Genomic DNA, 27,803 nt, shown 5'->3' on the forward strand with positions numbered 1-27,803 from the left:
GGTGGCACTGCCAGGGCCACCGGGGTGGCGAGGGACACGTGCGGGAGGGGCAGGCTCCGTCTGCCTGCAGCTGCCATGAATAAGGCATGGTGTCCTCGGGTGACCCCGCTCCAGGGCCGGGAAGGGGATGGCGAGGGAGGGGAAGGCGGGAGGGAGGCAGAGCCTGGCTCTGGGCAGCTCCGGGAGCCCATGGAGGAGGAATTCCTGTCCCTGGGCTCATTCCAACCCTGCCACGTCCCCTCCATCGAGGGCTGGGGGGAGGGAGGCAGCTTGAGGGGCTGGCAGTGGGGCCCATCAGCACCTGTGCTGTCGCCAGCAGTGCCACTGTGGTGACTGGGTGACAAGGACCATGGGTGACAAGGACCAGGGGTGACACTGAGTCCTGGCTCTGGTCTTGGCACTGACCTCCAGGGCTTGCTGAGCATGGCAGGAAGGGAAGGTCCTCCCAACCTGGGGTAAAAAGCAAGGCCGAAGCCACCCAAAAGAGCTTGCCCATCGCTCCAGCCGAGTTCTAGGGGTTCCCCAGGGGATGAGCATGAAAAGCCTTTCAGTGCTTGCAGACACACCAAGGAACGCCAGCGCTGGGACAGTCCCAGGAGTATTCCCGGGGTTGCTGCTCTGAGCAAACCCAGCTCCAGAACATCCCCATGAGCTCAGACAGCGCCTGCCAGGGTGGTGGCCCTGCCCAGGTCACAAACAGGCCGGGGGAGTTCCGAAACCAGCAGTGAGCTGCAATCCTGGGTGGAGCCGCAGCACTGCCCCGTCCCTCCTCCCACACCTCTGTGACACCCGTGGCTCTGCAGGGCTGCACAGTGGCCCCAAAGCCCATCCTGTCACCCTCTCCAGGGGCTCGTGGTCCCTCTCTTAGCATCCATCCCAGGACAGCAGTCAACTTACGGCTGGGCCCGTGGATCTTGATGGGCTTGGTGCTGAGGAGGGAGTGGGAGCAGTTCTGGCAGACGCAGTCCTTCCCGCTGAACGTGACCTTGTCTCCGATGGGGAACGGCTTCCTGCGGCCAAGAAGAGGTGGGGAGGGGTCAGCTGCTCATCTCCCTCCTTCCCTGGGGCCAGCAGGGAGCACAGGGGCTCCGGGCAAGGGCTTCTCCAGGGGGGTCACAAACCCTTGGTGACAACCTCCACTCACCTGCAGGTGCTGCAGACAAAGCACTTGGGGTGGTAGGTCCTGCCCAGGGCAGAGATGACCTCGCCAGTGATGAAGTCCCCACAGCTGTCACAGCGGGTCCCGTAGAGCTGCTGGTAGTCGTGGGTGCAGATGTACTCCTGGTTCTTAAAGAAGAAACCCGACTGGGCCAGGTCGCAGCCACACACTGGGGAAAAGGACACGGACCCGTCACGGCAGGTCCAGGGTCCCTGAGCCACCTCTGCCGCCTCTCCAGCTTCCTGCAGGTATCTCCGAGGGTTTCCCTTCCCACCGGAGCTCTGGGGCCTCCCCCGGCACCACAAGATGTCAGTGTTGGGCTGTGGGATGGGGCCGCTCCCACAGGGAATCCCATTGCCGGGAGAGAGCCCCTGCACTGCAGCGCTGCCGCACCGCGCACAAACGGCTTGGCACGGCCTGGGCATCCCCTCCTGGAGCCGCCGCACCTGGCTGGGGCTCAGCCCCTCCGCTTGGCACTCCCGTGGTGTCAGGAAGCTGAGGACAGGGCTGGCAAAGAGCTGGGAGTGCCCTAGGGACGCCTGGGGAGAGGTCTCGTCCCTGCCCTGGGGCACGGCTGCCTCTGGTGAGCTCCCCGCACACGGAGCCGTGTCCTGACGGGAACGGCTCCCGGGATTTTGGGCTTGGAGCTCTGTCTGCTTGTTTTTCCACAGGTGTCCAGCTCAGCCTCGCTTCCTGCCCTGCCGTGGGAAGTGTGAGTGGTGCACAGCCCATCGCAGTAATCCAAGCAGACATGGCCAGCCCCGGCCTCAGCATCAGCTCCCTCCTACGGCTTCTCCAGCCACAGAGAGATCTGGAGAGCAGCAGAGCCTGGCACTGGAGTGGCACAGGGTGCTCCTGGGGCCTGGGCACGGTGCCCATCCCCTGTCCTGCAAGGTGACAGCATGGAGAGGGGACCACAGAGCGACTGAGCACCCGCTGGCACAGCCCACCTCGGTCTCTGCTTTGTCCTTCAGCCCCCTCTGTCCTGTCCCTGCACCTGTGGGCCAGCTCAGGGTGACAGGGGACAGCTGGACCCGCTGCTGCAGGGCCCACGGGGGCAGAGATGCAGCTCCTGTCCTGTGGAGCATCCCTTGGCCGAGCTGCTCCCTGCAGCTGGGGGTACCCAGCAGGGGGAATTTGGGTGTCCCAAATATCCTGTTAGCAACGAGGGACAGGCCAGCAGCTCGGGGACAGCATCAGGAAGCAGAAACAAGATAAAATGAGGCTGCTCTGTGCCCTGTTTGCTGTGGGAACAGCACATCCCATGGCTTCACTCCCGTGCCAGCTCCCGGGGACACGTCAGGGACAGGCAGCGGGGCTGGAGCCAGCCAGAGGTGGCAGGAGGTGAGAGCTCTGAGGGAAGGTGAGACAGGAGGATTTCCTCTCATTATTTATTCCCTTTCACTTGGAAATCGGGCAGTGAGCGCTGCCAGGCTCTCCCTGCTGGCTCCCGGGCCCTTTGAAGCTGGCGGCTGGCAGAGCTCTTTGTCTGCATGCTCAGCTCCTGCAGGATCGAGCTGGGAAAGGGCAGCATGCTCAGCACGGGGCCCTGCAGGTGCAGGTCAGCCCTGAGGACATCCCGAGACACTGCCCCTTCCCAAAAATCCGGGGCTGCCCACACCGCGGGGGGACGGGGCTGCAGCAGGGTGGGGACAGCCCAGGGAAGCGTCACCTCCAGCCAAACCCGCTGCTCCCTGGAGAGGAGCACAGTGTGGCCAAGGGGGTGGGGATTGTGCTCAGCACAGGGAGCTTGGGAGACCAAAGGCCCTTAAAAAGCCCAGGAATGGGAGATTTTGCAGCCTGCAGAAACTGGTTGAGAGCAGCTGCTCCAATAAAGGTGCTGAGGAGCCCTTCAGCAGCAGCAGCCACGCACCACGAGCTTTACAGCCCTGCAGCTCTCCTTTGCTGCTCCAGGAGGACCCAAACAACCTCTCTGCTCCACTCCTGCCAGCCCTGGGGCCACCAAGTCCCAGCTGCATCCCACAGGCAGGTGGCCGGGATGTGTCACCCAGCCCCAGCTCCATCAGGAACTGCTCTGGGCATCTCCCCACCTCAGCCAGGCTGGCAGTGCCTCCTCCTCCTCCTCCTGCTTTGGGAGCAGCTGAAGGACACGGTGATTCCCCCAGACACAGATGGGCTCCAGGGTGGTGACATTGGCCACCCCTTCAGTGGCTCTGGCACCACTCAGGGGCACTGCCTGCCCTGTGCCACACCACATGCCCCCTTTAGGTGTGTGACCACACCTCAGTGGGCCTGGTAGGTGTGTCTCCAGCCTTTTGCTTGGCACCCAGGGCTGTGGGACAAGCTGGCAGCAGCTTTTTGGGCATCCTTATCCTACCTTGGCAGGTGAAGCAGCGGATGTGGAAGTGGTTGCTCTGCACACGCACGACCTCGCCCTTGCAGGTGTCCCCACAGCGGTAGCACTGGATGACAGAGGAGCTGCTCCCAGGGGTGTAGGGGTTTTGCTGATAGGGAACTGCTGGCAGAAAGGAGGGAGGGCAGAGGGAGAGAGGGGAAGGGTGTGTTAGGATTTGGGTGCCACTGCACTGAGCTCAGTCCGGTAGCTGTGGCACGGCCAGGGGACATCAGGCCAGCACTGAGGGCAAAGGACAGCACCCAATGACTCTGAGATGGGAGCCCAGCCCTGTCTGGATTTGGGATTTCCCTGCCCCACAAAAGAGGCTCCCTGGTCTGCAGTCCCAAGCTCTCTGCAGTGTCAGCACCTGGGCACTGCTCCCTGTCCCTGCATGGACAACGAGGGCACAGCATCATCCCAGAGCTCCCCAGATGCTCTCCTGTCCCCATAGCAGGTGCAGGAGGACCCTGCAGGGACCAGCCCAGAGTGCTCTGCTCAGCCCTGGTGGCTGCTGACCCTCTCTGAGACAGCCCAAGGAGTTCTGAGTTGGCAGCGGCACGGGAAGGAACTGTTGTGTTTTCGGAGCTCCTCCTTGTTTGCTTAGGAACTGGGGGAAGAAGTCATTTGTCAAGGAGCTTTCAAACATCACAGCAGTCGAGTGCTTGGCCCTGGTGGGACTGTCACCTCCTCAGCCAGGAGCAGCATCCCGAGGCCCACGGCTCCTTCCGGAGCGGCCCCGCGGCGCGTGGAGGTTCTGGAAGGAGCTGGGGGCTGCAGGGAAGGGCAGGGCAAGAGCTGAAATTCTCCTGCTGCAGGCAGTGCTGGGATTCACCTTTGCTCCTCTCCCCTCTGGGAACACCACACAGGTGATGCCCAGCAGCATCAGCAGGGTAAAATCCTCCTGCTCCATACAGATCCTTCTGTCTCAAGGCAATTCCCAAACACGTGGAGAACACCCAGAGCAGCTCCTGCTCTCCCTGCCCCACCTGGCAGTGCCTGGGCTGTGCAGGAGCTCCAGCCAGGCTGACACCACGCCAAGCACTGCAGGCAGGGGCCGAGCAGCACGGGATTTATTTGCTGTAAGATTTCTGAGAGGCAGTCACAATCTGGGCAACTTGAGCAGCAAAAGGCAGGAGCTTTTCTGACCCAGGGCTGAACTGCATTCCCAGGAACAAGAGAAGCAGCTGATTGAAAGCCAGCCTGTGAAGTCGCTCCAGAGCAGGGAAGAAGGGGCACAGGACAGAGGAGATCACTCAGCAGGGGCTCCTCGCTCACCCAGGGGCAGATCAAGTGACAGGGAACAGAAACAGCCCATTATTGCCTTCAAAAGCCAAGCAGGAGAAGTCAAAATGACATTGAGGCCCTGTCACAGTGCAATCCCATTCCCTGTGCCAAGTGCCCAGAGACACAGCACCGCTTCCCTCCGGGAAATGGGCTGACCCTCCATCCCTGGAGCTGCTGGGAATGGGCTGCGAGGGAAGCTCTGAGTGCCCTCCTGCAAAGCTCAGACTCCGGCCTTGACTTCCAAGAGCTGCTGGGACTTCCCTTCCCTGCAAGCCAAGAGCTCTCAGAGGTACCTGAGACACTAAAGGACGCCAAGTGCCAGCAGAGCGGTGGCAAAATGGGAGTCGGGCCTGGAGCTCAGCCCAGCAGAGACTAATTAGTCTAGACCTAAATCCCTCTGAGGTCCCAAACACAACGAAGGGAGCAGGGAACCCCCACCCAAGAGGCACCAGCCCTGGGAACAGCAATCCAGCACCTCCTGTGATGGTAATGGGTGCCCAGGAGCTCTGCAGCCGCCTGAGGGGACCAACAGGATTTCCTGAGGCTGGAATAAATCAGGGATCTTCCCCGCAGGGGTCTCCAGCAGAGCAAGAGTTACAGAGCTGAAAGTTCCTCCCACGCACCCACTGCTCACACCCTGGCCCAGAACGAAGCCGAAGCCAAGCCCTGAGACACAGCCATGGAAATGCACAAAGCTGGGAGAGGAAAGCAGGACAGAGGCAGGGGGGAAAGCCAGGAATTCATCCACACTTCAACATTCACGATGAAGAAAAGGGGAAGGCAAAAATAATAATCTATGTCAGAACATGCAGGCATCACTTAGTGCGGGCTGCTGGTCTCCAGGGAAAACTTCCTGGTGTCCATAGCAACACATCGTCAAGCCCTTGCTTGGTCTGATGGGAGGAAGGCAGAGGAAAAGGAGCTGAGGATGGAAAAGATGCTTTCAGCTGTGCTCCACCACGGGCAGAGATGGATCTGAGCCAGTCACTGCTGGCTGTGCCCGTGGGGACGGGTCAGGACCCGGCTCAGGGCACCCTCACCCTCCAGCTTTGTTCAGCGCTGCCCAAAGCTCCCTGATTCGTGCTTAACCTCCAGCCCAGGCTGGAATTTTGTCCGGGAACATTGGTGCATTGTGTGCCTGTGTTCCAGGCAGCAGCTGCCCGCCTCGTGGCCCCGTGCAGGAAGTATTACACATCCCACAGCCCCGAGCACAGGGCCAGCTGAGCGGGGCAAAGCTCATTACACCCAAATAATCCACTAATAATGTAAGTAGCATTAGTGGCCTCGCAGGCTGGGATACAGCAGGCGTGGAGAGGGGGTGGGAGCTGCCCAAGGAATGCCATAATCTGCCCCCACTTTGCTCCTGTTTTGCTCGGAGCTCCTCTGGGCCAACAATTCCTGCGTTTGTGCTCCGCTCTCAGCGCAAAACTTGCCCAGGGCCAGCTCCTGTGGGGCTGTACCCGGGTCCTGGCTGGTTCTTGACGGGCTGAGGGCACAGCCAGGCAGGGAAGCGCCACGGGGCTGCGTGGGCACTTGACAGATTTCCCACTGATCCGGATTAAGGTGGCACCTCCGGTCAGGGATTGCTGCCCTGCGCAGCCCCGGGGTCAGGCAGCGGTGGCCGTGCACAGCCAGTGGGCGACCCGGGAGGGGGACAGCCCCCCAACAAGCCCCAGGGCTGTGCAGAGGAGCTCAGTCCCCCAGGAGGGCGCAGGGACCGTGCCCAAGGGCTGCTCCCATGAACAATCTGCAATTCCCACCCCTGGGCAATCCCCCTCCTTCGATTCAGGAGGGTCAACGACCTTGTTTGTCTTCCTGTGCTCTTCCTGCACAGCGTCCAGCCCTGCACCAGGGTGGGGAAATGCTGAACCTCTGGAACACTTCGAGCCCTTCACGAGTGGAAGGAGAACGGGATAATTTCCATCTGCCTTGGAGGGTTTGCTGCTTACCACCAACACAAATAACAGGGCACAGCTCCACCAGCAGCTTGGGTTCCCCCCTGGCAGCCCCATATCCCACAGCCCCATATACCCCAGCAGCAGCTTTCCAGGGGCACCCAGAGGCATCTTTAAAGATCCACCCCTCCTTCCTTACTGGGACCAGAGTACTCCTTCCTTACTGGGACCAGAGTAGGTGCTGCTCTTTTCCCACCTATTTCCCTCTCCCAGCCCATTGGCCCTCCAGGAAGGTCTATCAGGGAGAAGCTTTTCCAGGTGGGGTTTGGATCATTATCCACAGGTACCCGGGAGCTCCCACCCAGCTCTGCTGCCAGCGTGTTTGTGACCCAGCATTTCCACAGGAGGATGGGCATGCCGAGCTTAATTAACTGCCAGTAATTAATATTTGCACAGTGCTGGGAGAGCCACAGGTGAAAGGGACCGTGGAAAAGCAAAGTATTCACCCTGAAATTAATAAGGAGAGGCAGCGCCACTGTGGGAAGCTGAGGCTGGTGGGTGCCAGGAGTGATGCAGGGACTGAGAGTTGGCACCTGCAGCAAGGGGGTGCCAGCATGGGATGGATCCAGCTCCTGGAATGTGTAAGGAGGTGTGGGTGTCACCATGGGATAGATCCAGGCCCTGGAATGTGTAAGGAGGTGTGGGTGTCACCATGGGATGGATCCAGGCCCTGGAATGTGTAAGGAGGTGTGGGTGTCACCATGGGATGGATCCAGCCCCTGGAATGCTGGATGTCAGCTGGACGCTGGGGGAGCAGGGCAGATGATGCTGGCAGGAATTGTCACACCTCCATGGGGCTGAACTCCTTCCAGCAGCTTCCCACTGCTCCCTGGCGCTGAGCAATTCCCCATCCCACCCCCAGCGCGGTCCCTGGGGCTGGAAATCCTCTTCTCAGAGCCCCGCTGTGGGTGGTGGCACCAGCGTGGCACGGGCTGGCGGTGGGATGCAGCTGCAGCGGGGAGGGTGAGGAAAGCTGGGCATTCCCACCGGGCATTCCCGGTGGGCACGGCTGGCAGACCCCGGGAAGGGCCGATTCCACGGCTCTGGGGTGAGGAGGGGGTCGGGAGCAGGGCTGGGGAGGCTCAGGAAGAGGAAGCCCAGCCCTGCCAGCACAGCAGCCCCGGAGGCGTCAAGGCTGAGGGGCGGCAGTGACTGGCCAGGAAGGAATTTTGCTGGAAGCACTGGAGGCTGAGGGAGAGGCCGGGGTGAAGCACCGGCGATGGGACACAGCGTGCCGGGCTGGGGGCAGAGAGCGAGGTAAAGGAAACCTCTGCTGGGGTATGGGGACAAGGAGGTGGCACTCCAGGAGCCTGCACCCCAAATCCTCCCGCTGCAGCACGGATCCAGGGTGACCTGGCCGGCTCCAGAGGGGAGCTGAGGGCGAGGGGGGAGGATTTCCCCTCCAGGCAGGAGCTGTGCTGTGTCCCAGGGGCGGCCGGGGAGGAAGGGTGGGAACTGCAGGGCCACGGGATGTGGGTTTCTCATCAGCAGCGGGGCCAAAGGCTCCTGCCTGCTGTCCTGCAGCGGCCGGGGCTTGGCTGCAGCCGTAAAAACGCCTTGGGAAGGAAGGGAAGGATGGGCTGGGAGCCAGATGGTGCTGGTCCTTCAGCAGGCACGGGACAGCCTCAGCCTGCGTCCTGTGGGGCTGCCGTGACCCCGGCGTGTGGGCATGTGCCTGCTCCAGACACAGAATCAGAATTAACGAGGCTGGAAAAGACCTTTGAGACCATCGAGTCCACGCCAGGTCCCTGCTGAGGAGGTGACACTGTGGGGGTGCCAGCAGCACAGAGCTGGGTGAGGTACCCAGGTGAGGGATCAGCCAAATTATCCCTGAAATAAAGGAAGGGACCAACAGTCGGGATGCTCGGCTCTGGTGGTGAATCTGAGCCCTGCACGGCCATCTCAGTGCTCAGCCCACGGCTCCCCATGGAGCTGCCACGGATAAAAGCCATTCCCACCAAGGAGAAAATGCCAGATTTACGCTTGGGCAGAAGATTTTCTCTCCTGATCCTTCCCCTCAATAAAATCCAGAAGCATCCCGTGGTTCTTTATTGAATATTTACATTTTTAGGCTGGGGCGGGCTGAGTGCTCCTGATGGGCTGAGGATGGGTAGCAGGGATCTGCTGTGGGACAGGCTGAGCCTGGAGCAGCTCCGGCTGCTTCTCCCACTGTCTGCACTGAATCCACGAGGACTGGGCTGGGACAGGCACTGCGGTGTGGGACAGTGGGCTGGGGGCAGCGGGGACCACCCAGCTCACCCAGAGCCAGCACTGGGCTGCTCCCAAAGATGTCAGCCAGCTTGGAGAGTATTCCAGGTGGGATTATGAACCCCCTCCAGTCCATGCCAGCCTCTCCTGGCTCCCAGGCAAAGCCATCTGTGGCTTACAGCTAAAAACCCTCCACTGCCACAGCTCCTAATCCAGCCCTAGGCTTCCCTAATTAGATCAGGACCAATTATTGCTCCCACCTGCTTCACGCTGGCCCCTCGCCCCCCGCCGCTGGCACTCCCTTGGTGGGACACAGGGCACAAGCTGTGGGTGCTGCAAGGATGGCACCAGGGAGCTGGAGTGGCACATGCCACCATGGGAGAGGGCACGGGGCTGGGGGTGCCGGGCCAGCGCTGGCATCACAGGAGGGAGGGAACACCCTGTAGCTGGGAGCGGGAGGCAGGGCTGTGAGTGTGGCAGGTGCCCAAATAGGTGCCAAGGCATCACGAGGGCATGGCAGGACGTCGTGCCAGCGTGGGAGCTGGGTCACATGGGGACACGCCGCAAAAAGAGAGAGGAGGGAGGTCAAAAACGCCCAGAGGAGACAAAGGAGAAGGGTAAAGAGGGAAGGAGACAAGGGGAAGAATCAAGAGGCTGGAAGGAAAACAAACAAAAAGCTGGAGCAGCAAACAGCCAGGGCCCTGCCTGCACAGCAGAATTTGTTTCTGGCTGCATCCGTGGAAATTATTCTCCAAATGAGCGTGGAGGAAGCCGTGACTGCCTTCCCATGCTGACCTGGCCGCAGGCAGCTGCCCGTGCCTGCCTGCAGGATGTTTACTTCCCACACAGGCAGGGCTGGAATGTGCCAGGGAAACCCAAAAACCCCGCTGGGGCTCAGCAGAGGTTTCACCTCCTGCCCTGCAGGAACCCCCAGCCCCATTCCAGCAGCACCCCGGGGGTGTCCTGAGCGAGGGATCTGGGATCAGCCTGGTTTGCTGGAAGCGCTGGCTGCTGCTGCTGCGGTGATTTTCCCAGATTCCCAACAAAAAGGGGGAAAAGTTGCTCTTCTTCAGACCTGATGACCTGAGTGCAGACAACAGAAAGGCACAACAGTGCTCCCGCAGCCTGACAGCTCCACCCTGGGCTGTGCAGAGCCAGGGAGCACGCTGTATCCCAAGAATTCCACTGCATCCTGAGAACTCCCATCCTGGCAGCCGCCAGGGAGCACCACGGGCACCAGCTGTGCGTGCCATCCTCACACTCAGGGCTGCAATGACACTCCCCAGGCAAAGGAGCATTCCCAGCACCTCCCTCGGTAGTTCCCGTGCCTGACCACCCTTCCCATGCAGAAATTCCTCCTGATGTCCAACCTGACCTTCCCCTGGCATAGCTTGAGGCCGTTTCCTCTTGTCCTGTCGCTATTTGGGAGAACTGACACCTTCCCTTTCCTGCCAGGACCATGCCAGGATGGCTGCTGGGGGCTGGAGGAGGGTGAGGGGACAGGAGCAGGGCTCTGCACCCCCAGGTGTGGGAATTTGGGGGGCACAGAGCTCGGGAAGGGGCTGAAGCACCTGGCGGTGTAACCCTGGAAGGTCAGAGGTTCAACCTGTGCAGTTGAACATCCGTGCTTGCAGCCACACCAGAGCACAATTCCCGTGGGATCCATGTGCCCTCCACACTGGCAGCCTTCCCTCCCATCCCCAACTGGATCTTTTTTTCCTGGAAAACACTCTTACAGCTTGTCATGGCAACAGGATCTCCTGGAGCTGCAGCTGCAGCCAGGGCTCCTGGTGCTCACACGGTTGTGTCTCTGCAGACACCACGGGAGCCCCTCCCAGCACAGCTCTGGGCTCCACAGCCCCCCACACTGGGAGGGAATGGGACCCCCAAGGGAGGCTGCTGCCTGTCTGCCCACGCCAGGCCTCTCAACTGGGATGGAACTGGGATTTGGGGGAAAATCCTCCTGGCTGCTGCCCAGCTCTGCTCCCGGCACCGTGTTTGCACCAGGAGCTGCTCTCCACTAGGATGAGCCACAGAATCCCAGAATTGTTTCAGTTGGAAAAGCCCTCCCAGACCACGGAGTCCCAGCTGTCCCCCATCCCCACCTTGTCCCCAGCCCAGAGCTCTGAGTGCCACCTCCAGCCCTTCCTTGGACACCTCCAGGGATGGGCACTCCAAACCTCCCTGGGCAGCCCCTGCCAAGGCCTGAGCACCCTTTCCATGGGGAAATTCCTGCTGCTGTCCACCCTGAGCCTCCCCTGGCCCAGCCTGAGGCCGTTCCCTCTCCTCCTGTCCCTGTTCCCTGCGAGCAGAGCCCGACCCGCCCGGCTGCCCCCTCCTGTCAGGGACTTGTGCAGAGCCACAAGGTCCCCCCTGAGCCTCCTTTGCTCCAGCCTGAGCTCCCCACATCCCTCATGGGACACCCAGATCCTCCTCCCCACACTCAGCATCACACTCAGAGCGCTTTTCCCCCTGCATTCCCAGCAGGACTGGGATTTCCAGAGAGTGGGGCTGGAGATGCAGAGCCCGACAGGGAATTGCGGGCTCCAGGAGCAGCGAGAAATCTCCAAAAGGCACTGCTCAGATTTCCTAGGAACTGCTTAATTCCCCTCCCTATTATCCCCGAGAATATTTTAGCAGTTCTTGGTGTCTCGGGGAGAGGATGAGAAAGGATAGATTGCATTTTAATTAATAATTGCTGCAATGCATGGCTGCCCAGGGCAGGAGCCCTGGTGAGCCCGGAGCACGGCGCTGTGCCCAACAGGTACCACGGGGCTGGTGGCAGGTCCTGTGCTGGGGTGGGTGCCCAGGACAGCTGTGAGCTGCCACTTTCCCAGGCAGGAGCAAGGACACTGCACCTCTGCAATCCCCTGCTCTTGAAATCTCTGCGAGGATTTCAGCTGGGCCCAGCCCTGAGCTCAAATCCTGCTCTGACACGAGGTCAGGCTTGTGGAGGAGACCCAGAATAGCTCAGTGAGGGAGGAGCTGCCCCAGCGGGGACAGGTGACACCAGGTGTGGCACAAACCCAACCCTTTTACACCCAAAACCAACACCAGCACGGCCAGCACCACGGCAGGAGCCACAAGCACCTTCCTGCCCTCTCGCCTCCCACACATGCCCTGCCTGCTCCCGGTGTTTGCTGTGGCTCCCAGCAGCTCCTGCAGCCCTGCCAGATGTGCAGCACTCCCTGGGATCGGCATTTTGGGCTGCAGGAAGCTTCACTGGAGGCGGCTGAGGAGGGAACCCCGCTGAGAGGCTGAGGATGGGATTTGGTCCTTACATCTGGTGCAGCTTAAAAACTCTGGCCTGAGCTGTTGTGGATGCAAACAAACAGGGCAGGAGCGGGGAGGCGTGAGGGGGATGAGGTGCACGGGCACAAAAGCAGGGCTGGGCTGGGCACAGGGACACAGCAGCCTGGGACAGGGATCTGGGTGAGCACAACCCCGTCTGAGCAGTCCCGGTGACACATGGCTGTGCTTGGTGGCCCTGTGTGAATCCCAGGGGCAGCAGGACCAGCTGAGGCCACACTCTGGAGGACACCACACCGCAGCCAGTGTCCGGCCAAGCCCTTGGGAGCAGCTGCCCTGTGCCCTCCTGGACCTGTCACACCCCAGGGACACAACCCCGAATCTCCGGTGCTGCAGAGCAAGAGCAAATATGAAAGGCTTCCCCACATCCCCTCCTCCACTGTGGTCATCCATGGCCAGGTTGGACACGGCTTGGAGCAACCTAGCATAGTGGGAGGTGTCCCTGCCCATGGCAGGGGGTGGAATGAGATGATTTTTAATGTCCCTTCCAACCCAAACCATTCTGGGATTCTGTGACTGCATTCCCCCCACCCTCTGGGCATGGAGCCAAACCTGAGCTGGCACTGCCAGCAGGAGCTTTGGGCCACCCCAGCCTCTCTCCTGCTCCCCTGGCAGGGTGGTCTCGAGAGACACAGCCCCCTTGGCAGCCAGGCAGTGGCCAAAGTCCATCCCCTCCCCTGGATTTGATTCCTGAGGCATGACAAGTGGGGGAGCCCCAGCCAGAGAGAGCAGGAGGGGCGACCTTGACGGAGGCTTGGACCCAGCCCCAGCCCACAGGATGTTATTTTCAGCTCCAGCTGGGCTGGACAGGTTTTGGGGGGTCCATGCAAGGGGCTACACTTGGGTCCTAAAGTTGAGGGATGTGCAGAGTGGAATAATCTGAACTTGAGGTCCTGGCCAAAAGCTGAAAAGCCTGAGCTCATCATTTTGCTGAGGCCAGATTTCCTGCTAAACAGAGGCTGTGTTTAGTGCTGGGAGACAGCCCTGGCTGTGTGTGAGTGCAGGGAGCCCGGGGGGACTGTCCCCTGGCTGCCAAACCCACCCACCACCACCCCCAGCCCGGCCCGCAGCCGTCTGGGCGAGCTGGAGCACGAGGGACCCATCCCAGCTGGAAAATCCCCCTAAAACCCCCAAAGAGAAAGCAGCAAAGGGGCTTTCTGAGGAAAGGAAAGGGCATAGCAGCTGTCAGATGGTGGCATCTCCTGCTGGGCGCTGTGGAGGCAGTGCCAGGGTGGCCGGGACAGGAGGTGACACAATGGAAACATTCAGGCTCGCTCCTCACACCAACACCCGGAGACAGGCGGGACAGAAAGGAGCTTATTCCTGGCTGCTGCAGGAGGGATTTGCTGTTCGCTGCTGCTGTGTTTTGTGTTTGCAGCTTCCCGTATGGAAATGCTTTTTCCCTTTAACCCCCGCCCACCAGCCCGGTGGATTCGGGTGCCGTTTCCCCAGCATATGGCGCATCCATCAGAAAACAGAAAGGGTGCTATATTTAAAATGTTACAAAAGAAAAGCCAGGAGCTGACATTTTTAAACTAGGGCAGCGTCTGAGAAGGAGAAACGTGGGGATTTAGGATTTTCTCTGCCAGATCAGAGAAGCGGCCCCGTTGGATGAGGCAGAGCCAGGTTGGCACCTCGCCACCTTGCAGCAGACTGTTGCTTCCAGAGTCTGGGAGCACTTTTGGGAGAGGAGCCGTCTGCTCTGTCCCTGCCTGCGCCCTGCAGCTGCCAGGGAGCCTCGGTGCTGCTGGATCCAGCACATCGCTGCCCTGCTGGCCGGGTTTAGTGTCCAGCTGAGCCTTGGCGAGGTGCTCTGCACGTGGTGCTCCAGAGCAGAGCGCACTGAGCTCGTTCCTTCCTGGGTTCTCCTGTGGATTCCCTGGTGGGCTGAGAGCCTCCTGAATTCCCCCACTAATCCCTGTGTGTGCGCAGCATCGCTTATCTGGCCATGAGCACCGCAAGGGAGACAAACTCCTGCCTGTTTTATAAATCCAGAGGCTGCTCCATGTCTTTCCTCCAGGCTGGAGCTGCTTTCTCCCACTCTGCAGAGTGCAGAGCACTCCCCTGTTTTATTTTAAACCCTATTCCTGGCGGCTTTGTAACTCCAACCTGGGAGACTGCGTCACAGCCAGGGAATGAGGGGTGTTGGATTTGCTATTTTTAACTCTTTCTACTCCGGAGAGCCAGCTGAAATCAAATCCCCATCCAGAGGCACTGCATGGATATTAACGCAACGAAATGGGAATTTGGGCTGGGGGTGACAGCTGGCAAAGCAAGCCCTGGCGTCACAGAGGGGACGATGGCCCCAGAAATAGGCTGCAGGGCAGGGGTATTTGTTACAGAGCCCTCTCAATGCCACCAGCACGTGCTCAGAGGGACAGGAGGCTCGAGAGCAGCAGCCCCCCAGCCAGTCCCATTCCAGGGGATGAGTTACAGCTCAGGGTTGGGGGCAAAACTCCAGCAGGAACTTCCCTGGCTGGCTCCAAATTCCTCCAGCTGCTCTTATATCCTGGGAAGGTGCTTTCTAAATCAACTGAGAGCTCTTTCAGATCCGGGGCTGCCGCAGGGAGGGCATTGCCACATCCCCTTGGAGCCCTCCTGAATCAAACCCCCTGCAAATTATGGGGTTGGAAGAGATGAAACCCACTCTTGCAGTCCTCTAACATAGAGCATCCCCCAAAAATTGTGCAAAGCCCCTGCAGGGGGGAGCTGAGCAGAGCCTCCAGGGGCCCTGCACAGAAGGTGTTGACTGCTTTTCTAAATCTACCATGATCCCCGCTCTAATTCTGTTAAAGGCAGCAAATGGAGCCTTTAAGTGGCCCTAAAAAGATTGTCCCCACCCCGCAGGGAGTCCATTTGAGACACCTGGCCTTGCATATGGGTGGCTGAGGTGGATGCAGCAGGTGGGGGGGACAGGGACATGCCAGGGCCAGCCCCGTGGCCACACAGAATTGTTTGGGTTGGAAAGGCCTTCCAAAGCCCTGGAGTCCAAGCTGTGCCAAATCCCCACCTTGTCCCCAGCCCAGAGCACTGAGTGCCACCTCCAGGGATGGGGACTCCACCTGTGGTGTTCCAGGCACCACAAGCAGTGCAGGGCAGCCTCTCTGACCCACGGGACAGCGCTGGAAAACCCCACATCCCCAACCCGTTGCTGCCTGGTTCCATCGTTCCGACCCCATCCTCAATGCTGGGGTCAAACCCCATGGGACAGAGCTCTGGGGAGCCCCCACAGCCCCTTGGCACAGAAGGGGACCCCGAGGGGTGCAGCAAGACCTGGGCAAGGTGATGCCAGGCTGGTGACAAATGGCAGCATCCGAGGCCTCTCTGTGAGCCACCACCCCACCCCAGCCAGCAGAGGTGAAAGGTGGGTTCAGAGGGAGGATGTGCCAGGCAGGGATGCACTCAGCAGTGCCAGGGACACAGCAGGCTGGAGCAGTCACCTGCCAGCCCTGCCTGGGGCTGCCACCAGCACACACAGCTGTGCACAGCTGGGCATCCCTGCTCCTCCACAGGCCCATGCTGCTGCCCCAGGAGAGGCAGAATCCCCCTGGGCCGGGCCCTGAGAGCTCCTGCTCTCGCCCAAAGCTGCTCACGCTCAGCTGCTGCCTGCTGTGGCCAGGCACGAAGCTGTCCCCTTAAAAGGCAGCAGGTTTCGTTCTCCTGCCATCTGTACGTTTGTGGATTTCCCACACCACCACAATCGGCAGGCTGGGCTCCAGCCAGGCTCGGGAGGAGCTCTCTGACATCTTCCCAGCCATCTGAAGAGCTTCATAATTTCTTCTATGGCTCCCTCAGTGCAGTCCTGGGATCATCACAGCCCCAGCCGACACCCCTGAGACAGCAGGGATGGGGGGCTGCATTCCAAAAACATCCAACACCACCCTCACCTGTGGGGTGCAGCAGCCCAGGTGAGGCCAAAATCCCACACCCTGAAAGGCAGCGGGACGTTTGCCATGCCCCCACCAGGTCCCCAGCGTGGAACACGTCACCAGAGCTCTGCCACAACCACCCAGCTCTCCCTGCCCTCCCTGAGGTGCAGTTCTTGCAAAGACAAGGAGATAAAATAAGTCAGTGTGGCCCCAACAGCAAACAGAGCCCAGGTAATGGCTGGAATCTCCTTCCAGCTCCAAAGAAAGCTGGTGGCACCTTGTCCTGCTGGTCACCTTCTCCCTGCAGGATGTCCCCGCCCTCTGAGCCCTCCACCAGCACTAAGGCTGGAAAAGTCTCTACAGTGGCCCAAGGGTGGCCAGGACTCAACCAAGCCCAAGCCAATCTCAGTTTCCACCCCAGGCAAGCACTGCTGAAAGCCCCCACATGGGTTTTGGCAATTCCATCTCCCCTCCCTGGGATGCTGCAGAGGCACAGCCTCCTCCTGCTGCCCTCACTGCCAACCCCAGGCTGGAAGAGCCAGGCGCAGCAACGTGGGAGCAGCAGCAGGGAGCTGGGATGTGCTGGATTCTCCGTGTGGGACCACGGGAGAGCAGTGGTGCTGTTCCTGGGGCTGCTCTGCCTTGGCAAAGCCCATTCTGGTTTTAGGCTGTCTGAAAAACAGACTCGAGCTTGCACATCCCCAGACATCTGCCCCAGGCAAGCAGCAGGATGCACATGCACAAGCAAATGTGGCAACTTGATGCGAGTTAAATGTGCATTTAATTGAGATTTATAGGGGAACTTGCAATGGCAATTGATTATCAAAATCAGATTATTTATGGGGGTTTAGCAGCTATACAGGAGATTAATGCTGGGTGCAGAATAAATCCTCGGTAAATGTATGTTTCCCCAGTAATCAGCTAATAACACGTCATCCTAATTATCTCCTGAAAGGGGCCCAGCGATTCTGACACACACTGCAAGGAGATCTTGTCATCTGCAAATTGCCACCAGAAGGCCACCAGCAGCTCTGCCTCCACACCCATGGGGACTCCCCGTGCTGCAGCAGCTCCTCTGTTTTCCTCAGGTAGGGTTTGCTCATTAAAAAATATTTATGGAAGGTTTTATTGGAATATTTCTGGCAGCAATAAAGCTGTGCCATGCAGCCAGCCCTGCGCCCCAGCCCCAGCCTGAGCTGCTGAGGGCCACCCCACGCCGTCCCCTCCTCTCCCCAGACACCAGGATGTGTCACAGGGATGTCCCCAGGGAATTCCATCCCTGGGAGGAGGTGGCAGGTGGCCCCTGGGAGGGGCAGGAGGGTGCCCTGCCACTCGCCATGGCCAGGGCAGCGCAGGACCACTCCTGCAGGATGCAGAGATGCTGTGGCAGTCACCATGGCAACCCCGGTACACAGCCAGGAGAACAAAGCTGCCAGGAGAGAAACGGGGAAAGGGAAGAGAAAAGGAAGGTGGGGTGGAAGGTAAAAAAGCAGGAAAGGCAAACAGTCATGGAGCAAAGGCTGGGGCAAGGGGGAGCCGTGGGGAGGGACAACAACGGTGGTGGGAGATGGAGCTGCCTCGAGGCTGCTCCCCTTGGGATGACCTTCAGCACCACCACCCTCCAAGTGCCCCACTGAGACATTTTCTGGTGGCCCCACTGTCCCAGCAGAGATCCCCCCTGTCCCCCTTCCCAGCCTGGCAGCCCCAGGATGTCCCACTGTGGTGCAGGAGGTGACACCTGCCAGAGACACAGGAGGAGCCCTTCCACCCCCTGAGGCGGCTCTCAGACCTCAGAGACCCTCACGGGATGGATGGATGGAGGGATGGAGGGATGGAGGGATGGAGGGATGGAGGGATGGATGGATGGAGGGATGGAGGGATGGAGGGATGGAGGGATGGAGGGATGGAGGGATTGGATGGGTGGATGGAGGGATTGGATGGGTGGATGGAGGGATTGGATGGAGTTATTGTTCCCCTTCCCCAGTGCAGATGGGTTGGCTCAGATTTTGGGTCACACACATCCCACCAGCTCAGGGCTCTCCCACTCCGCCCCAGTTTTGGAGTCCAGGCACATTTCTCAGCCCAGCTGTGCCAGCTCTTTGTCCTGCTGCTTCCCAAGTGGAGCAGGGCTGCCTGAGGCCCCTGAAAGGTTTTTTAGGGGTCAGAATAGCGAAACCCTCAAGTGAAGCACAGAGCAACAGCCAGTCCCAAGCCCACAGCCATCTCCATTATGAAAGGAGCCTGGAAGCAGTGGAAAACAAAGTACATGAGACTTCATTGCATGGCTTGGGGCTCACCTGAAGCCCAAACCAGGGTCAGAGTAGGAGGCAGAGGTGCAACCACCAATCCCTTGACATCAGCCCTTGCCCTGCAAGAACACGAACAGCATCCACAGGCTCCACTCTCGCTTCTCCTCCCCACTTCAAAGGCAGAGAATCCAAAACCAGACATCAGGGTTTGGGGCAGAAAGCAGCAATTCCAACCTCCTTCAGCTGGATGGAAAATAACATCCCACGTGGCTGTTTATTCCAATGAAATAACAAATTCCAGAGGGAAGATCCCCCTCTGCAGAGCCGCAGACGCAGACACAGACACAGCCTCTTGCTGGGGCCTCACCCACCACTTGTGAGGACAAGAGGAGGTACCCAGGGGGCAGGAGGAGGTCACAGGTACATGGAAGCCTGGCAGGAATGGGAGAAAAGCTGAGAAAACTCCCAGGAAAAGGACTGGTGAAGCAGCTCAGCCATTTGAGCAAAGAGGAGATAAAGGGAACCATTGAGGTGAGCGGCACGGGTGCCACAGGAGCTGCTGCAGCAGGGCACGGGCACTCAGGGAGCTGCTGCCGTGGGAGAGCAGTCTCCACAAGTACAAACACACCTCTGCACCAGTGTGACACTCCCAAGGGGGCTTCACACCCCTCCAGCCACATCCTGAGCCTCAGCAAGAGGAGCCAAGCAGGGCAGGGCCAAACCTGGCTGGGGACGATGGGGACGTGGCAGGACAAGGCACAATGAACTGCCCCGGGCACAGGAGGGGCTCGGCACGCACCTCATCCCCTCCCCTCCTCCTCGGCTCTCGAGGACGCTCAGAATCCCGGCTTCCAAAGGAGGGGGAGGCTGCCAGCGTGGGGAGCTCCGGGCAGGCAGACACGGCTGGCTCCTGCTAAAAGCCCTTGGTGCCTTTCATCAGGGCTGGCGACAAAACAGCCTCCGACTGGCGGCGAGGGGCCAAGCCCTGGCATCGCGTCCTGCTGCTCATGGGCTGCAGAGGCTGAGCCCTCCCTCCTGGGCACGGTGGGTTTTGATGCCTTAGGTTTTAACTTTTCTATTTTTCGAGTCCTGCACTGCCCAGTGTGTGACTCTGGAGTTTCTCGTAGCCTGTTCATTTCTGCTCTCTGTGCTGGGCAGACATAACAAAGCCTTTCTGGGTCTGCTCTCCGAGGTCACCCAGACCGTCCTAGGCCCAAAAGGTCTAAACCAAAGAGCCTCTAAAGGGGCAAGCTTGGGGAAATTACATCATTAACTGAAGCTTTAATTGGAGAATTCACCCTGCTATGCAAATGAACCAAACCTATAAAAGTGTGAAGAACTCGTGACCTGGGGTGCACCTTGGGGTCCATCTCGGCAGTGGCCTCTGGCACCCAGGGGTACCTTTGAAGGCCTTTCAAATAAATCCCTGCCTGTATTCCCTTCCTCCTGTCCAGTCTCTGTTTCCAGGAGGCCTCTTAAGGCATCAGTTTAGACCTCTCCATCCCAACCTCTCCACGTGTAAATAAATCCATCTGTGTACGGGAAAGCACCGGGGATCCTCTTAACCCTCGCCGAGTCAGGGCACGGCGCTGCCCTCCCGTGCTGCGGGCGCAGGAATTGGAGCGCTCCTCGTTAGCGAACCCATTCATGCAGCTCAGCTCACCCACGCCGAGGTCACGGCTCCCTTCCCCGCTGAGATGTCCCTCCCGAGCCGAAGCGACAGTCTGTCCCCACGAGCCTCTGGATGCCGCTTCGCCCAGCTCCTCATTAGCGACAATTAACAAGCAATCAATGGGCCCGGCAGAGCTGGCACTTTCCAGGGAACAAGTCCCCTTTCAGCGGGAGAAAAATGAGCACGGGCTTTGTTGTGCTTTTGGTTAAGTGAGCCAAAACCTGCCTGCCAGGGAACAGAACTGTGTCCCAAACTGGACCCTTGCTGCCACCTGAGCAGCCAAGCAGGCACAGAGGGCTGGGGCAGCTGCAGGAGTCCTCTCCTGGCCAGCGCTCCCTCTGGACACCCACGGGATGCTCCCAGCCAAGGGCAGGCAAGGTGGGAGCAGGGACCATCATGGAATGGTTGGCATTGAAAGACACCTTAACACTCATCTTGTTCCACCCCCTGCCATGGCAGGGACACCTCTCACTATCCCAGGCTGCTCCAAGCCCTGTCCAGCCTGGCCTTGGGCACTGCCAGGGATCCAGGGGCAGCCACAGCTTCTCTGGGCACCCTGTGCCAGGGCCTGCCCACCCTCACAGGGCAGGATTCCTTCCCAACACCCCATCAAACTGTGCTCTGTCAGTGTGAAGCCATTGCCCCTCGTCCTGTCACTCCATCCCTTGTAAACAGTCTCTCTCCACATTTCTTGCAGGCTCCCTTCAGGCACTGCAAGGCCACACTGAGGTCACCCCAAAGTTTCTCCTCTCCAGACTGGACAATCCCAGCTCTCCCAGCCTTTCCTGTGCTGGGATCCCAGAGCAGGATGCAGCACTCCAGATGGGGAGGGGGATGGACACTCTCCAGCCAGGACAGTGCTGCCAGTTCAGAACCACCCACAAAGATTAGGCAGGATCTCTCCAGCCTCACTATTCCCCAGAGTTGGGCAGTGCCAACCCTCCACAGCCTCTGCTTCTCTGAGTTCCTGTCTAGCTGAGGGAGGGAAAAAAAAAGATAAAAAAGACAAGAAAGCAAGAGGGAGATGGTCTGGATGTGACAGGCTGGCGGCTGTGACAGAGGAGCCTTGTTAGCAGCGTTCTTTCCCTGTAGTTCGAGCAGGGGCAAAGCCAAGGAATGTTTCCCAGCTGCCTGCACCAAACAAAGCCACCTGCACAGGGCTTTTCCTGCCAGGGGCAGAGCTGGGATGGGCAGTGGCACCCCAGGGGCTTGGGAGGACAGACAGACCACCACTGATGGCTCCTGCCACATTCCCAGGATGGGAAACTCGCTATCCCTCCAGCCACCCTTCCTGCAGCACAAGGGGAGCACTGACTCCATGCTGTGCCTGCCAGGGGCTGAGTTTGGGGGGTTTCACATCCCAAAGAGAGGTCACAGTGCCTTGTGCCACTGGATGTCAAGACCACAGGTCCAGGCCAGCTTGGGGACAAGATGGGACCCGGGGATGTGGGGCTCAGCAGTGGTCACGGCAGACTCTACCAGCTCTCCAGGGGATCCAGAGGGAGGATCTGGCAGATCTCTCAGCTGACTAAGAGCCCTTTGTGCCCAGTGGCTGTGCTGTACCAAGAGAAGCCAAAGCAATTAGCATTTCTTGGAGACACTGGAAAATCTCCCCCGAGTGATGGGGAGAGCTGCCACAAGCACAGCAAAGGGCCTGGAGCCCCTCCCCGGGTCCCGGAGCCGCTGTGCTGGCAGTGCCACACGGCAGAGCAGGACTGTCCCCCTGCAGGGCACCCCTGCCAGCGGCTCCGGGAGTGCTGCTCCAGCCAGGCCCTGGCAGCTGTGCCCTCACAGAGCCCCAGCCCAGTGCCACCATCCCCACATCTCACCCCTGGCATTACAAATGAAAGGTGCCAGGGCAGAGGCAGCTCCCAGCACCTTTCCCAGAGCACAGCCCAGGTGGGAAAGGCCACCAGCTCAGGGAAATCCAGGAGCGAGCTCATCCCTCAGCTCCAGCCTGAGGCTGCGGGCAGGGAAGGAGCAGGGATGAGCTGTTTGGGAATCACGCAGGAGCAGCAGCTGCAGCCGGGCGAGAGCTGCGGATTATTTTTAACGGGTACTTGTAGAATGCAGCGAGCGCCTGCAGGAGACACGGCCCGAGCTGATGCTCACCCCAGCACGTGCAAGGCACAGATCTCCCAGGCAGGCTTTTTATAGGGTTTCCTGCTCCCGCTGGGCATGCAGCTCAGCGGCTCGGTATGGCCACACCACCCCCTCCCTCAGCAATCATTCACATGCCGTTCACCAAAGTCTTTCCATTCCCTCTCGAGCTGTTTCCTCTTCTCTCCTTATTAGGGATCCACCTACCTATCCATCTTCTCATTCTCCCCCTCTGTGGCTATTTTTAAGATGCCATAAAAGCTTTCAACGGGGAGCATCCTCAGGGAGGCGAGGGATTTTATATGTAGCCCATCAGAAGGAGTCATCACCACATAACTCACCGTGCAGGCAGTGACTTTTCCTTTTTTTTTTTTTTTTTTTTCAAAAGCATGGGAGGGGAGAACATCCACACTCGATGTCTCAGCTCTCCCTGGCCAGCTCATCCAAGCTCCTCCTTTTCCAGAGGGGAAGGATCAGATCCATCCCACTCCTCCCCCGGTGGGGCAGCTGGGCCAGATGGTGGGACACCAGTGCAAGTTCTCTCAAATCACATCTGGGGGTGGATGAAGGGATGGTTTTGCTCCCTGATCAAAGGCTCCAAGCTGGGATCATCCAGCTTCGTGCTGGATGAAGCAGCAGCTGCCACCAGCTGAAGGATGGCTTCCTTGCCGTGGCTCTCCCTGTGTGCCCACGCACCTGGAAGCTGCTCTGCTGCTTGGTTCGTGGGCAAAAGGTTGGGGAAATGCCAGCAAAACCGACCCCAAAGGCACAGCCTGGACTGACAGACAGGACCCAGGTCCTTCCCCACAAGCCCCTCTTGCCCCTCCTAAATCTGCTTATTCCCTGTGGAATAGCTGCCATCCCCTTCTGTCCCGAAATCTGGCCACAAACCCGGCCCACGCCCCAAAGACACCCCACCCACGCCAGCTGCGCCCCGGCACAGCCTGGCAGGAGCCCGAAGCAGGCTGGCCCATCGCGGGGGAAGGATGCCCTCCTGCCACTGCCACGGAGGAGCGGGCACAGCGGCGCTCAGGCTGCGCAGGAGCCGAGCGCGGTCCCCACGGCACGCTCCGTGTCACCGGCAGCGCCGCTCGCCCAGCCCGGCTGCGCCTCGGACGGACGGAGCCGGTGCCCCCCACCCCCCCCAGCCGATGCTGGGCTGGTGCTGTTATTTATAGGAGCTGAGAGAGGGCTCATCTTACCTTGCTCCACCTTCTCCATCCTCTGAGCAGCGGAGCTGGCGCGGGAGGTGCCAGTGGGGGATGGGGACACGCCGGACCCCGGCACAGCGCAGGGAAGGAGGGTCCGCGGGGACCAGCCGTGCTCCATCACACCCAGGGCTGCTGCCACGGGAGCAGAGAGAGGGGAAGCCCGGAGCAGAGCTGCCTGCTCACCCCTGTGTGCCCCACACGGGTTGGTGCTGAGAGAAGCGGGGTCTGCACCACCCTGGAGGGGCTCTGGGACCTCTGCCCGCCCCAGCCCTCGTTTCTTTGGGTTTGGCTTCAAGGAGAACCTTCCCATTGCTGGTCTCAGCACCTGACCACTCTCTGGTTCACCATGGGGACCTGCTGTGGGTCCTTCCTGTGAGCCCAGGGACCTGCTTGCTCCTGTGGTCACCACGGGCATCCCGGATGGCACAGAGCTTGCAGCCACACCAGCCTGAGAGAGCCACTCACTGCCCCAGCCCCGGCCAGCACAGCCAGAGGGGATTTTATTCCTTCTTTTAGGAAAAAGCCCTCGGGGATTCAGTGCAGAGGAGACAGGCAGTGCAGCAGCAGCTGCCAGACCAGCCCTGAGCCAGCCCTGCTGTGTGGCCAGGCTAAGGAACCCCCTTCTTTTGGGGGTAGGCAGCTCTGGGCCATGGAGGGGCTGTGGCTCCTGCCGTGCCTCAGGAATGGGTTCCACGCACAGCTTTGCTCCCCCCTCCTCCTCCTCCTTCACCAGGGGGTGAAGCAAAGCCACCCTGGGCCATCCACCCTGCTGGGACCCTCTGTGCCTGCCCTGGGAACCCAGGCTGGGAGCAGCTGTGACTGGGAGATCCCCACCACATGTCCCAGCAAGTGCCTCTGAGGCAGGCAGCGACCCACCCAGTCCCCCAGAGGATTTAAAAATAGCTCCCATTCTCCAGCAAGAGCAATCCCTGGAAGTATCCAAGGCCAGGTGGGGCAGGGCTTGGAGCACCCTGGTCTATGGAAGGTGCCCCTGCCCATGGCAGGGAGTGGGACAAGAACTTTAAGGTCCCTTCTAACCCCGGCCACCCTGTAATTCCATGAAAATTCCTTGATCCCCAGGGCTGGCAGCACAGCTGGGATGCTGGGAAGGACACGCAGGGCCCTGCAAGGTGCTTTCACAAGCAAGGTGTTCCTGAGGGGGGCTGTTCCCCAGGGCCTAGCACGTGGATTTGGGAGCTCACACCGAGTCCTGCTCCACATTTGGCTTGTCTGATCCTGCAGCCTGGCTGCATATCTGGGAAACAGTCACGTAACTCCCTGCTCTGAGGACAGATCAAACCCTAGGACTCAAACTCAGGCTGCTGTGGGCTCAGGCTGGGCTGAGGAAAGGTTTTTGAGGCTGGCATTGCAGCAGAAAAGCTTTCCCTACCCCACAGCTCTCCAAAATGTGCCACTTGTTGCCAAGGAAAACCAGGAGCCAAAGGGATGGCTTCAAACCTCGAGCACCTGCCTGCCCCCCCCCCCCCTTACACTGCTGCGTTCCTCAGAGAAACCTCCCCACAAGGACCTTCCCAGCTCTGAGCCTTTTCCAAGACTCAGGAAGAAGCTGATTCAAAATGGAAGGGGAGTAAAATGTCCACGAACAGAAAAACAAACGATCCTTGGGGCTGTGCAGACCTTGCCAGGCCAGCAAGGGGAAGAAGAAAGGAAGGTCAGACAGGCTGGGTAAAGAAACCACAGCAGCAGCTCCTTTTTCTTTCCGCTCTCCGCCCCAGGCAGTGGAGAAAGCTCATCAATTCCCAGGCCAGGGCTCATGGCTGATACTGATAAAGCATTCAGAAAACTCCACCTGAGCTGAAAAATGCACTGAGAAACTGGGGCTTATCAAATACCTGAGCCACCAGCAGAGAAATGGGACCTGTGCGGCTGAGTTTGCTGCTGTGAGAGATCACTTTGGGCCTGTTAAACCCCAGTCAGCCCTTTCCTGGAGAGCCAGGTGTGCCCACGGGGGCTGTGGGAGCACCTGTGACTGGGAGATCCCCACTACATGTCCCAGCAAGTGCCTCTGAACCAGGCATTCCAGCTGTTCTACTCCCCAGGGATGCACTGAGACCCTGACTGGGCACAGGAGGACCCAGCACAACCCCCTTCCCTGCTCCAGGCTTCCAATCCCCCACAACCAAAATCCCTGCTCCCGAGGCACCTGGGCCTTCCCTCCACGTTCCCTTTCATCCTGCAAAACTCTCCATCCCTCCTCACCCCAGTTCCTGCCGTGACCACTCCACCCCCAGATGCTTTCTGGAGGTGCTGCAGCGCTCCCAGCTCAGGCACTGATGTATTTGAGAACTAAAAATATCGAATGAGGTGTCCCAACCACTTCGTGATGGCCCCATCACGACAGGACCGCGGGGTCTGGCAGGAACTGGGTGGGTTTGTGTTCCCTCCTTCCCAGCAAAGGCATCAGCAGCACACGGACTCCTGTCAGCAGCCCAGCCTGCTGCCATCCCAAATGCCATTATCCTGCTAACCCACTCGTCACTTGGTGATTAGAAAATGTGCTGTTTATTTTAGAAGAGCACGGTAGGCCCTTGAAAGAATTCAATCGCTTCAATCGACCTTACAGCACGCACTCCACGGGCCTGCAGGGCCACTTTCCATGGCTCCTGCTCTTCCAAGGGCCAGCTGCCAGGAAAGGGGGCTGGAAAGAGAGCCTGGAGAGAGGACAGAGCCCATCCACCAGCCCAGGGACAGAGCTGCTGCCTGGGATCGGAATTTTCTGGCAGCAGAGTGAATGCAATGGGTGATTGTCCCTCTGCTGGGCTGCCCAGGAAAACAGGGGATGATTTGTGTCTGGTTGTTTGTCAGAGTCAGGGCATTGAGAGGACTAAAATGTGGGCAGGGAGTTTGGGAGTGCCCCTTGGTGCCCAGATTCTGGAAAACACCCTGCTCATGACATCAACAGGCTGATCACTCCGGGTTCCCTGCACTTCGGAACACGGGGAAAAAGCCTCCCTGTGCTCCCCAGCAGGTCCTGCCCCACAGGGTGGGGACACCTGGTGAATCACCTGCCTGAGGAGCCGAGCTGGAGCTCCCAGGGATGTGCAGCACCACGGGATTCCTCTTTAATTACACAGGGCCTTAATGGAGTTTGCTGGTAAACACCTTGTAACCACATGTGCCTGGAGATTACGGCATAATTACGCTTAGAGGATCACGATCTAAGCAGGAGCACGATTTAAGGGAGACAAAAATAACCAGGCAAACATGCTGCATTCACCAGGATCTGTCAGGAAGCCTCCCCTCCCAAATGCTTCGCTGTCCAGCCTTTCCCCACAGCTCCTTCTCAGAGCAGGGGAGCCTCTCGGTAGGAATTTGAGAGGTGGCAGGGATTGGGATGAAACTTTCCACTTGGCATACCAAACCTTCTTCGGGAGCTCTCCGTGCTCCAACAGGCTCCCAGCTGCTCCAAGGATGGGGATAAATGGCTCAGCCCACCCCGAGTTAACTTGCCATCAGATTCTGGCCTCCTTTTTCCAGGTGCACACTGGAGACAGAAGGGAATCTGGAAGATCCCAGGTTTGTGCACCCAATCACCCAGTACCACACTGATCCAGATCCTGCTGAACGCAGCTCAGCCCAGGAGCTCGGATGTCCTTTGCAAGACCCAGACCAACCAGGAGCACCTTGCTCCTGGCAAAACCAGTGCCCAGACTGGCAGCAGCCCCTCTCCCACCCCAAGAGAGCTGGGCCCAAAGGGATGATGTGCAAATCCCACGGAGTGACTCACAGAGAGCACTCCATGGACCTGCAGCACCCAGACCTGCTGGCTCCCTCCAGAGCAGCAGAAGGGATCCTTCCCACTCCAGAGGCTGAAATCCTTGGGGCAGTGACAGCTTGAACCCTTTCAGCACAAACACAGCATCAGTCACGTCAAACTCCCTGCCCAGATTCTGAGGGAGACGCTGGCTGCAGGCAGAGGAGATTCCAGGGGGTGATTTTAGGGGACGTTGTCTTAGGCAAGGGTTTGTCCTACAAGCTCCAGCTCCCCTGGAAATGCCAAGCAGCACCACAGACCTGCTTGCTAAGGCAGGAATCCATTTGTAACCAATTAGTGAGAGGCAGTGATAGCCTAATGAATACAAACACCGACACCGTGCCCTCCAAACCCTCACTGCACACCTGGAATCCCAGGAGCAGAGGCCACCTTCCCATCCCTTCCACCCTCAGGGCCACCTGAGCTGCTCTGCAGCCTCAGGATAACAGTTTAGGCCTGAGATCAAGTGGTTTTACCTCTTCACCTTAAATACACAATTTCCATCTGGCTTTGCCTTCATCATGGGAGAGATGGTGACGTGGGGTCCTCAAATCCAGGGTGAAAAGCAACCCCCGTCCCCTCAGCGAGGACAGGTGTGCTGCACATGGAGCATCTCCACAGACAAACCCAGCAAATCCTGCCCAGAGCTCCTGGAG

At 59.4% G+C, this 27,803-nt stretch overlaps 1 protein-coding gene across 1 annotated transcript in view; it reads right to left on the bottom strand.

Moving 5' to 3' along the window:
• ABLIM3 (actin binding LIM protein family member 3) overlaps positions 1–27,803 on the bottom strand; it is a 44,321-nt gene that overhangs the window by 13,491 nt on the left and 3,027 nt on the right. Inside the window, exons 2-4 of the mRNA XM_069028980.1 lie at positions 3,498–3,638; positions 1,145–1,328; positions 898–1,010 (exon numbers count right to left, since the gene is read on the bottom strand). Coding sequence (XP_068885081.1) covers positions 898–1,010; positions 1,145–1,328; positions 3,498–3,638 — 438 coding nt within the window. The remainder of the gene's footprint in view (positions 1–897; positions 1,011–1,144; positions 1,329–3,497; positions 3,639–27,803) is intronic.

This window comes from Aphelocoma coerulescens, chromosome 13, assembly GCF_041296385.1.
Source record: "Aphelocoma coerulescens isolate FSJ_1873_10779 chromosome 13, UR_Acoe_1.0, whole genome shotgun sequence".
Classification (NCBI taxonomy): Eukaryota; Metazoa; Chordata; class Aves; order Passeriformes; family Corvidae; genus Aphelocoma; species Aphelocoma coerulescens.